This window comes from Chenopodium album, chromosome 2 (genome assembly GCF_948465745.1).
Source record: "Chenopodium album chromosome 2, dcCheAlbu1.1, whole genome shotgun sequence".
Classification (NCBI taxonomy): Eukaryota; Viridiplantae; Streptophyta; class Magnoliopsida; order Caryophyllales; family Amaranthaceae; genus Chenopodium; species Chenopodium album.
Window position 1 is genome coordinate 26973823 of NC_137835.1, and position 12176 is coordinate 26985998.

Genomic DNA, 12176 nt, shown 5'->3' on the forward strand with positions numbered 1-12176 from the left:
CAATATTTTCTCCTAAGACCAATTCCACACAGATTTTTCGAGTGTAATTAATTTCTCATACTTACATAAATCCTAAAATATAAAAATATATTTAGTCTTCATGATTCTCTGATGAAGCTTCTACTCTGAGGCTTCCTGTTCCTTGGAAGGAACTTCTCTTCTCTAGTGAGGCTTCTTCTCTGAAGCTTCTTTTCCCTGAGGGGAACCATCTCTTTCCCTAGTCTTCATTTCTGAAGCACCAGTTCCTACAAATGAACTCTTCTTTATGGATAGCTTTGCTTCTGGTCTTCTTGTTCCTCGTGGTATTTTTACAAGACACTTAATTCTCCTGGTCTTTGCAACTGAGTACAAACTTAAACAATCAAGCACTTATTAGTTTGTAAGTAAGTGAGGTTGTGTCATCATCAAAATCATTAAGTCCAACAGTAATTCACTTCATGTGTCTTTAACTGCCTCGACGCATATGCAATCACCTTTCCATTTTGCATAAGTACACACCCTAAACCATTCTTTGATGCGTCTCTATACACATCATACACCCCACTATCGTTTGGCAATGTAAGCATTGGTGCTGTGACTAGTTTTTTCTTCAGCATTTGGAATGCTTCCTCACACTTATCATCCCACTCGAACTTATCCTTTTTCATTATAGTAGTCATGGGTTTAGTGATCTTAGATAAATCTTTAACAAAATTCCTGTAATACCCTGCTAAACCTAAGAAACTCCGCACATCAGATACTGTTTTGGGTGTAGGCCAACTCTTAACAGCTTCTATCTTGGCTGGGTCTACTTCTACTCCATCCTTGGACACAAATTTTCCTACCAAAATTCACACTTAGAGAACTTTTCATAAAGGCGTGGTTTTCTCTTAGTGTTTGCAGAATTGCCCTTAGGTGTTTTGCATGCTCTTCTTTGCTCATTGAGTACACTAATATGTCATCTATGTACACTACCACAAACTTATCCATAAATTGATGAAACACCCTATTCATCAAATCCATAAAGATTGCTGGAGCATTTGTCAATCCAAATGGCATAACTGTAAACTCGTAGTGTCCATATCTTGTCCTAAATGCAGTTTTAGGGATGTCCTCATCTGAAATCCTCAATTGGTGATACCCAGACCTCAAATCGATCTTTGAAAACACTATAGCACCCTTTAACTGGTTAAACAAATAATCTATTCTTGGTAGGGGATACTTATTCTTTATGGTCACCTTGTTTCATTCTCTGTAGTCAATGCACAGCCTCATACTTCCATCTTTCTTCTTCACAAATAGAACTGGCACTCCCCAAGGAGAAGCGCTTGATCTAATGTATCCCTTTCCCAATAAATCCTGCAATTGCTCCTTTAACTCAGTCATTTCAGCAGGTGCCATCAATATGGTGCTTTAGATATTGGGGCTGTTCCAAGAACTAAATCTATGGTAAAGTCAATTGCCCTCTTAGGTGGCATTCTAGGAATCTCCTCTGGAAATACATCCAGGAATTCATTGACTACTTCTATATCTTCTGGTTTCGTCACTTGTTCATGATCCATATTCCTAACATTGAAGAAATATACTGGATGCCTCTTCTTCACGTACTTTGCCAATTTTAGCACCGATATTAACCTTGGGCACTTGGTTTCACCATGCATCCATTAAGTTACCAATTCATTCCCATTTGTGACCATTTTCACTTTCTGCGACCGACAACTGATCTCAGCATTGTACTTACTCAACCAATCCATTCCCAAAATGAGATCAAAGTCACTCAACCCAAACTCAATGAGGTCAGACAAAAATACTTTCCCTTCTATTTCTAAAGGCACACTTCTAAAGGTTTTGGTACATTTCACTACCCCACCCGTAGGAATTGTTATAGGTAGATCTACTACTTCTACTGATCCTAAACAGTCTTTTAGTTTTAAAATAATACCTTTAGAAAAAAAAGAAAAAGTTGCACCAGAATCAAACAATACTTTAACAGGAATAGAGTTAATAGAAAAAGTACCAGTGATCACATCTTTCGTGGAATCCGCCTCATACCTACTCAAAACATTCAGTTTCCCTGCAGCTCCATCTTTCTGTTGATTGTTCCCACTGTTATTGTTGTTGTTCTTCACCCCATTCTGTTGCACTCCCTTATTCTTAGTAAAGTTATTTTGGCCCCTGAAAATTCCTCTGATTTCCTCTTGAATTATTGTTCTGTCGGTTCCCATTGGTATTCTTAGAGAAACATTCATACTCCCTATTCCCAAGTTTATTACAAGCGCGACAAGCAACCAGATTGCCTTTGCAATCCCTACCAGGGTGATTGTTCTTGCACCTTTTGCAAAAATAAGTCCTTCCATTCTTGTTATTTCCTTGGTTATGGTTTCTAGTTCCTCCATTGTTATTACGTCCTCCCTGACGATTATTACCTTGGAAGTTATTATAATTGTGGAAGTTATTGTTGTTATGGTGGTACTTCTGCTTCTTAAAACCGTTCTGGTTTCCCTGTTGGTTACCAGAAACTTGCCCCACTTCCTTCCTCTTCTCTCTTCCTTCTATCTCAGCTAACTCCTTCTTTTTCTTCTCCTCCAATGTGTATAGGTGTGCAGCCCTTCCATATACTTCATCCAAGGTCTCAAACACTTTCCCGCACATCTTTAACTGCAAATCATTAGTCAAGACACTCTCAAACTTTCTAGCCTTTGCCTTTTCTGTAGCAACAGACTCTTTAGAAAAATGGCACAACTCAATAAACTTGGTGTAGTATTCAGTAACTGACATCTTTTCCATCCTAAGGTTTGAGAACTCCTCAGCATTCTGCTTCTATAAGAAGCTAGGGTAAAACTTGTCTCTCACTTTCTCTTGGAACGTAGCCCAATTGAATCCAGGTAGTGCCTTAATTGTAGTTTCATTTTGTTGCCACCAAAGGTCAGCTTCACCCCTCAGATAGTAGGTAGCACAGCTTACTTTCGAATTTTCTGTGCATCCTACAGCTCCAAACAGCTTGTCAAACTCCCTCAACCAGTTTTCCAGTATGGTAAGATCAGGCTCCCCTTAATATGTTGGTGGCTTACTTTGAGCCACCTTCTTAAAAAGCTCCCCCTGGTCATCCCCATTACCAGTCGAGTTTCTTGCCAGTTGTTGGGAAACTGTTTCCAATTGCATTACTACTTCGCTAAGTTCATTTCCCTCATTGTTGGTACTGCTTCCCCCTGCCATCTTTCTTCTCCTGAATTAAAAGAATAGGGCTCTAAATTAAATATGGTTTAGGTTAGATCCCAAGGCATACACTCACCTATTAATTAATTACCCTTAAGTCATACACAATAAATTTGAAGCTAACAATTTGGGGTCATAGTGCTAAACTTCCCAAAATTTGTAGCTTAGCAATTAATTATTGATTGCTAACCAACCATACATTTAATAAAGCATCACATAAATAAATAAAAATAATTCCCATGAACCCTCAAGGCTTGAAAATATGAATTAAATTCAATTGGAGTAAGGTTCATAAATTTGGGATAGCAATACAAGATGGATAATTTGGAGATGTAACTATTTGTTGTGATTGAGACGAATTAAATTGGCAGAAAGAAGTAAAGAAATAAAGTGGAAATTTTATTGATATAAAGGAAGAATAAAATACTGAAATAAAAATGAGTTTAATCACTTATGAATTTTCATAAGTTCACTGAATCCTTGTGGACATGCCACTTATTACTTAAACTGCAAACAATGTTAATATTGAAGATAACTAAGAGTTCCTAATGAAAAGAATTTATAGGAGTCTACTCCTTTCGAACATTGTCCCTTTTGTCAGCTGATTATTCGTAGCTTGTAGGATCGAAGTCAGAATCATCTGTCTCCTCCATTGGTTCAGGTGTCTCAGGTTCGGGTTCTACTTGTACAAACTCCCCTTCTTCCTCCTCATTAGATGAAATGTCTATTATTATTGGAGTTGGAGGTGGATTAGGATTAGAAATCTCCATAAGTGAACTATCTCCCTCTTGTTGTTCTCCATTTTCTGCCTGATTACCCCCTGACGAAGAAGAAGAACTTTCTGACTAATGACTGGGAGGAGGATTGTTCCCTACTGAATTATCATAGTAGTAGACAGGGTAGGGAAGGTTAAAGTGCTGACAATGAGCTTTTTCCACTCTTACAAGGTAATTAGTCATGAAAGCATAATATGGATACCACTGGCCATAATAATCTTTGTATTTATAGTAATTTGGGATGTCTCCTAGAAGGTAAAAATCAAAGAATAATTCCCTTCCCAAAGAAAATAAAATAAATAACACATTCTTTGTAGGAAATTAAGTTCGGTGTTCAATCATACAATCTTGAAAGATCACATATAATAATTCACATATTGCATGCTTTCATTAACAAACATCTAGTCATACAACATGCTTGAACACCTCAAAATAAAATTATGCACATAGGGAAGAAATTAAATTCTAGCCTATATGCCCATTCTTTTCCTACCCAAACTCACCAACATGTTAATAAAATTTTTTAACACATAATCCTTACATCAATCCTTGCTTCATGCACAATGAACAAACTAAAAATAGTTTTACCCTGCTTAAATAAAAATTTTCGAAATCAAAGGGAAGAGGGGCCAATATTTCGGCCCTCCTAAAATAAAAAAATTTCGGGCACCCCTTAAAATAAAAAAAAAAAAATTCGGATGTCCCTTAAAAATATTCGGACCATATTAAATAATAAAAAAAAAATTCGGTCCTTCTTTAAAATAAAATCAAAACAAAATTAACACTGCATAATTAAATAAGCACTTGGCCAAGTTTAAAACATAGTAAAAAAAAAAACGTTTTCGGGTTAGTGGTAATTAAAAATCTCAACCAAAGCTCCCAAATACCACTTTGTAACACCCTAGAAATTCTTTTCCTTTAAATACCTATTCTACTCTTTAAAAATACGATTTAGGAATATCTAAGACATTACCGCCACCGTGAAAACGGCTAAGGCAACTATCAAAGATACACAGCGGAAGACTTAAAATCAAAAACCGTTTAAAACAGGTCAACTCAAAAGTCATCCAAACGAAAGTAAAGTTAAAACCAAATCAAACGAAGTCAAATATAAGTCAACATACAACTTGGAACCATTAAAGGCCCTTATTAAAAACCGAATCAAATCCAAAACTTAACGTTAGTTCCACATATAAATAATATCATAAATAAGTAAAGCATAAAACACATCGTAACTAATGAAAACTAGCATGATTCGTTCTTCACTCATGCCCCGTCATGAATATGCTTCAATACCTGAAAAGCTTATCTCTACTTGTTTCCACTACTCTCCATTAAAAATGGGTCATCATAGGGCCAAGATAAAGACATGGCCAAAACCCACATACACACAATCAACAAAGCTGAGTACATAAGCGTAAATAAACACACTAACATGCTTTCACCTATCAACACACATTTACCTCAATGCACCTGTTGATAAGTCTATTATATATATATATATATATATATATATATATATATATATATATATATATATATATATATATATATATATATATTATTTATTTATTTATTTATTTATTTATTTATTCCCCGTCCCACTGTCATATTTGTGCTTATTTGAGCTTTACGGAGCTATTTTTATTACTAATATACGTTTTCTAGTGTTTTTTGTAGAGTTGTATTATTTTGTAGGAATTTGCAGATTTATGTCAATTCCCGAGCTTATTAAGCCACTACAAAAATATTGGAGTCGGATCATATTTTATGACCGTATATTTTAAGCCCAAGGTTAAACTAATTAAATTTGGTTTGGTGATTAAGGGTTCGATATATGAAGAGGTCTAAGATTTTACAATGCTAGTATTACGGACCAACCAAGGAAGGAGAATTGAGCCTAAGTTAGAAGCCCAATCTCAAGTCTGCACCAAAGCTCCTATCGACAATGGGGCAGATAGCTTCAATAGTAGCATTAAGTTATTTCAGTTATTGGGCCTACACAATTGGGCCGCTGATTGGATTTGCTTGCTGATGAGTGATTGTTTGATTAAGCAATAAGCAGCTTCTGTTTACTTTAGTTGATAGGACTTTTAGTAGGAATAGAAAGACTTGTTTCTCTGTGGATCGACCCTACTTCCATATCTATTTTAGTTAGTGGTTTTAGAAATTACTTTTGATTAGGTGATACGACTTTAGCCTGTCAAAATTTGGCGTCGTTGCCGAGGAAACGGTTTTATTTTTATTTCTAATTATTATTAAAGTCTAGATTATGTTTATTTTTATTTTTATTTTTATTTTTTTTATGAGTTGAAAATATCCATACTTACGCCACTACAAGAATTATATGATTTTATGCAGCACCTGAATATTGTCTTTGTCAATATCGTCTTTGTCATGAAAATCCTGAATGCCCTTATAGTGAGTTTTTCGTGCATGCTCCTGATCATTTTAAAGTCTTTTCATATACATATGATCATATTCGGAAACGATTAGTTGCTAATGAAAGTTATTGGAAGGCTCTTGATGAAAAATTCTATGTACACTATAATAATACGAATGTTATTGAGGATGAAGAACCGTCGGTTATAGAATTTGTGGTTGAAAAATCATTGGTTGACGAATCGGTGATTGAAAAATCATTAGTTGTAGAAACGGTGGTTGAAAATTCCTTTGATGATGATGATGACGTTATTCGTAAGGGTGAAATTTTCAAGTCATTATTGGATGATAAAGACAATGACTACCTCCATATTCGTTCTGTTAATTCTAAATTTTTAACGGGGGAAGTAGAAGGTTGTGGTGTATTTTCATCTCCCTCTTTTGAATTTTTCCTTCTACCTTGAGTTCTCTTTATGTTCTCCTAACCTTTTCTTTGTAGGGATTAATGTTCTTGCAATTAAGCCCTATATAGTGTTTAATGAAATGTTTGTAGGAGCGTTTGATAAGTTACTGAACAAGGCGTTGAATTCTTCCGATTGAGAGAAGGAGTATGGTTGAGCGGGACCTTGATAAACTAGCGCTTTGCTGGAGGCAACCCGTATTTAATTTTATTTTTATATATTTTTTCTTTCTTTATTTTTGTGTGCTTTTGTTTTTTTGTTTTTAGAGAGTTAAGGAGAGTGTAACTTATTCTTGTGGGAGTTAGTTTTTGTGCAGATTTTGAGCTAGAGAAGACTTCATTCACGCTGGAACTGCACTCGTATTTGATCGGGCAGAGCTCGCCTGATCGGGCGCGCGTAGCGTCAACAAAATTTGTCAACTTTGATAGGCCATAACTTTTGCGTTTCTTATCGGATTTTGGCGTGTGACCTATCATTGGAAAGCTCTTCAAGTATACTTTCCAATGCAATTAGAATCACTGAAATATCACTTATATATCAAAGTTTATGATCATAATAGTGCACCTGACTCAATTTTGGACTTTTTCCCACTAACACTTTGTTTCATTCTTGCCCAAATTTGTGCCAAAGAGATGCATTTCAATCCTTGAGGCTTTGGTGACATTGATGTGGTGATGATGAGGAGTAGTCACCTTGACTAATAGCTTCCCTTTAAGACAATGAGGACATTGTCTGATTTAGCTTGGGGAGAGGTTCTCGTGTTCTTATGGAATTGTAGACACCCATTTGTGTCTCCCCAAAACCAAACCCAGTGATGAGAACCTTTTCGCGTTGAATCATAATCGAATGAATTAGTGAAAGTGTGGAAATTTTAGTGTTGCGGATTGTTTTAATTTCTTTTCTCTTCTCTCTGTTTTTGAAAACTTATTTTAAGAAAATAGCCAATCCAGTTTGGTTGGTCCATAATATGGGTCCAATAGTAGTGTAGTTGGATGGGGCTTGACAAGAGCTTTCCAACGATATATTATAAGCCTAATTCCGATGAATATTGAGGAAGTTATGGCCAATTTACTGAACTGGGCCCGGTTTGAGCCTTATATGCGGCCCAATGATCTAGGGGAGGGCCTAATAGGTTTATCATTCCTAATGCAATTAGGAATGGTTTTAGTCTTCTAGATTCTTCTAGAAGGTTCTTTTCATTCCTAATTCAATTAGCATTGATAAATTGACTTTTGTTGACTTTTCAGAGTTTTAATTAAAATCAAAGAGCATTTTTAAAGGAAATACGATTTTATCCTCCTGTACGGCAATTTTTATCTGATTTTAAGAAAACGAGTGAATTTCAAAATCAGCGCCAAAGGCCAGCTGCAGCGCCTGGCGCTAGCATTGGCGTCTGGCGCTAATGTTGGCGTCTGGCGCCAATAGCCAGCGTTGGCGCTAATTAGGTTTTATCTGCGCCAAAACTCTGTTTTGATATTTTATCTTTTTGGCTGATTTTCTTTATAAATAACGTCGTAAAAACTCCGTTTTCATTCATCAACAACCAATTATCACCAATTCTAATATACAATTTGTCATTCTCTCTCTCTCTCTCTCTCTTTTCTAAACTAGCCTTTTACATACAAAATTCCGCATTCATTAGATCTAGAAACACCTAGCCATATTCGAAGTTGCCTTCGCCCTAGACGTGAAAAGGTTTAATTTCTAAGGGTTTGGTCCCAAATCTCTCTTTCCATTATTTGATTTAATTGTTTTGATTTTATATTTTCCTTGAATTACTAACATGTGTATTTTGTTATTAGAAAGAGGTACGAGACATCAAAGTAAGTACTTTAATGGTTTTTATTGATGTTATGATATAGAGATCATGCTTAGATTGTTATTATGATTCCTAGTATCATGTCTAGGGTAACTTTAATATCAAGTATGATTAAAAGTATGATGCCTTGCATGTTCTTCCTAATATTTTTATTGTTAGTGACATGCTAGGGGTTGTTATTAATCTTGTTAGTATCATGCCTAGGATCTTGCTATGCTTTAATATTAACATGAATATGATTTATGATTATAATTGTTATAATTATTATTATGATATTATGTTGCTTGATATGTTTATTGTTATTGCTTGATCACACCTTTTATGCATGTTTAAAGGGAATTTGTACTTGTAATCACGCTTAATAAGATAATTAATAATCTTGTTCAGGGTTAATTTGATTGAAATTCAAGTGATCGCCAATAATAGTTTTATTTGTGCATTAATATTCAACCAACATAGATAAACAGGTTTAGGGTAAATCCTAATGATTGTATGTTAGTCAGAAAGCGCACATGAATACGATCTGAATAAAGTAGAGGCCTATTATTAGGGCAGGTTCAATCTCTTTTAGGTTGGATTTGTACCTTCATCCCCGAACCCTATTTGGTTCAAGACCTTATGGAGTTGACGATCTCTTGGATCGTTAAGGGGTGTAACCTTCACCTCGTGAACGGTTTACAAGTTCCTAAAAAAACTTGTTGGCGACTCTTTTGATCGTTAAGGGGTCATGAGTCACATGTGCCAAACACTTCGAGTCGAGTCAACCTCGAGTCAATCACAGCGAGTCAAGTTTATACCTTGAGTCGTGTCAAGTCAATGAGTCAAGCGACATTAAACCTTAGGTCAACCCTAAGATAATTAAAGAGATTGGCAAAGTTATATAGTAAAAAATAAATACAGGTGCAGCAGAATAGGGAAGACCCTACTCCAGCGCCAGACGACAACATCTAGCGTATGGAAATAGATTTCAGCGCTTGGCGCTAGATCTCAGCGTCTGGCGGCAGAGTCAATTCTTGGCGCCAGAGATATTTCAGCAGCGACAGAGCTCGAAGCCTCTCAGAAAGGTGATTTCGACCTCTTACAGCAATTTCGGGTTCCTTGGTACGCCAGTTAACCCCTATGAGCAATTTAACATGATTAAGTAGTCTGTTTGATTACAATCACAATAAGTGATCGGCCTGATGAAATATCGTCTCACTTAGCTTAAAGCGCCTAAGAATTGGCTCATCACGGAGACACTGACATACTGGTTTTAGCGGAAGCAAAGTTTAAGCGAGCTTTAGAGATCGGCAAGCGTTGGTCTTCGGAAATTTTTCCTCGGAATATTATCGCAACAAGCATTTAAGCATTCAAGCTCTTTTGTTCAGAGACGCATGGGCATATCATCAAGCTCTTTTGTTCAGAGACGCGTGGAAATTTCCATCAAAGCTCTTTTGTTCAGAGACGCGTGGACATTTCTTTCAAAGCTCTTTTGTTCAGAGACGCGCGGACATTTCTTTCAAGCTCTTTTGTTCAGAGACGCGTGGACATTTCTTTTAAGCTCTTTTGTTTAGAGACGCGTGGACATTTCTTTCAAGCTCTTTTGTTCAGAGACGCGTGGACATTCCATCAAAGCTCTATTGTTCAGAGACGCGTGGACACATCATTCAGAAGTTCTTATTAAAGAAGAATATAATAAAGAAGCTCTATTGTTCAGAGACGCGTGGACATATCCAAAAAAGAAGATCTTTGTTCAGAGGCGCGTGAACATATCTAAAAAAGAGAAGCTCTTTGTTCAGAGACGAGTGAACATCGAAACAGCAAGATGGCGTTCCCTAGATTGTGGAAAGTTGTCAAAAAGCAACTGAAGGTGATTTCAAGTGAAATTGTCTTCGATCATGTTCCCTTAGACGTGGAGGATGGTCATAAAGCGGAAGAGGATTGTTTCAAGCGAAGCAATCTTCGATAGCGAAGCAATCTTCAATATTGGAAGCAGTTACAAGCGTAGCAGTTTTCAAGCGGGATGACATTCTCTTGGTAAGAGGTCATCAAAACAACAGAATACAGCGACAAATCGGTTACCTTCAGAGACGTGTGCTCGACGGTGCAAGATACGCGTTTCTTAACTCTTTTATCTGTTTAACTAACGCTAGTTTTGCAGGTATCGGAGTTACAAGAGTGGTTTAGGATCGTAGAACGTTCTGAATCATTCTCCGTCCCTATCGATACTTTGACTTTTGTTTTCGAAACTCGCGTTTCACCAAACTCAGTCAAAGTGGGGGCTTCTGTAGACACCCATTTGTGTCTCCCCAAAACCAAACCCAATGATGAGTACCTTTTTGTGTCGAATCATAATCGAATGAATTAGTGAAAGTGTGGAAAGTTTAGTGTTGCGGATAGTTTTAATTTCTTTTCTCTTCTCTCTGTTTTTGAAAACTTATTTTAAGAAAACAGCCAATAAAGTTTGGTTGGTCCATTATATGGGTCCAATAGTAGTGTAGTTGGATGGGTCTTAACAAGAGCTTTCCAACGATATATTATAAGCCCAATTCCGATGAATATTGAGGAAGTTATGGCCAATTTACTGAACTGGGCCCGGTTTGAGCCTTATATGCGGCCCAATGATCTAAGGGAGGGCCTAATAGATTTATCATTCCTAATGCAATTAGGAATGGTTTTAGTCTTCTAGATTATTCTAGAAGGTTCTTTTCATTCCTAATTCAATTAGCATTGATAAATTGACTTTTGTTGACTTTTCAGAGTTTTAATTAAAATCAAAGAGCATTTTTAAAGGAAATACGATTTTATCCTCCTGTACGACAATTTTTATCTGATTTTAAGAAAACGCGTGAATTTCTGAATCAACGCCAAACGCCAGCTGCAGCGCCTGGCGCTAGCATTGGCGCCTGACGCTAATGTTGGCGTCTGGCGCCAATAGCCAGCGTTGGCGCTAATCAGGTTTTATCTGCGTCAGAACTCTGTTTTGATATTTTATCTTTTTGGCTGATTTTCTTTATAAATAACGTCGTAAAAACTCCGTTTTCATTCATCAACAACCAATTATCACCAACTCTAATCTACAATCTGTCATTCTCTCTCTCTCTCTCTTTTCTAAACTAGCCTTTTACATACAAAATTCCGCATTCATTAGATCTAGAAACACCTAGCCATATTCGAAGTTGCCTTCGCCTTAGACGTGAAAAGGTTTAATTTCTGAGGGTTTGGTCCCAAATCTCTCTTTCCATTATTTGATTTAATTGTTTTGATTTTATATTTTCCTTGAAGTTACTAACGTGTGTATTTTGTTATTAGAAAGAGGTACGAGGTATCAAAGTAAGTACTTTAATGGTTTTTATTGATGTTATGATATAGAGATCATGCTTAGGTTGTTATTATGATTCCTAGTATCATGTCTAGGGTAACTTTAATATCAAGTATGATTAAAAGTATGATGCCTTTTATGTTCTTCCTAATATTTTTATTGTTAGTGACATGCTAGGGGTTGTTATTAATCTTGTTAGTATCATGCCTAGGATCTTGCTATGCTTTAATATTAACATGAAT

General features: G+C 36.3%; 1 protein-coding gene across 1 annotated transcript; it reads right to left on the minus strand.

Annotated features, from left to right (window-relative positions):
- Window positions 1–413: 413 nt before the first annotated feature.
- Window positions 414–1380, minus strand: LOC145570950 (putative mitochondrial protein AtMg00860). Its single transcript, XM_081630068.1, has 2 exons — window positions 1257–1380; window positions 414–820 (listed from the first exon to the last, which is right to left on the minus strand). The coding sequence occupies exons 1-2, from the start codon at window positions 1378–1380 to the stop codon at window positions 414–416; spliced, it is 531 nt and encodes a 176-aa protein (XP_081486194.1).
- Window positions 1381–12176: the final 10796 nt, after the last annotated feature.

Excerpts from the sequence above, each read along its gene's own strand:
- LOC145570950 (XM_081630068.1), bottom strand. The coding sequence starts at position 1,380 with ATGGCACCTGCTGAAATGACTGAGTTAAAGGAGCAATTGCAGGATTTA. Across the intron at positions 821-1,256 it reads TGTGAAGAAGAAAGATGGAA|GAAAATTTGTGTCCAAGGAT; the intron begins GTATGAGGCTGT and ends GAATTTTGGTAG.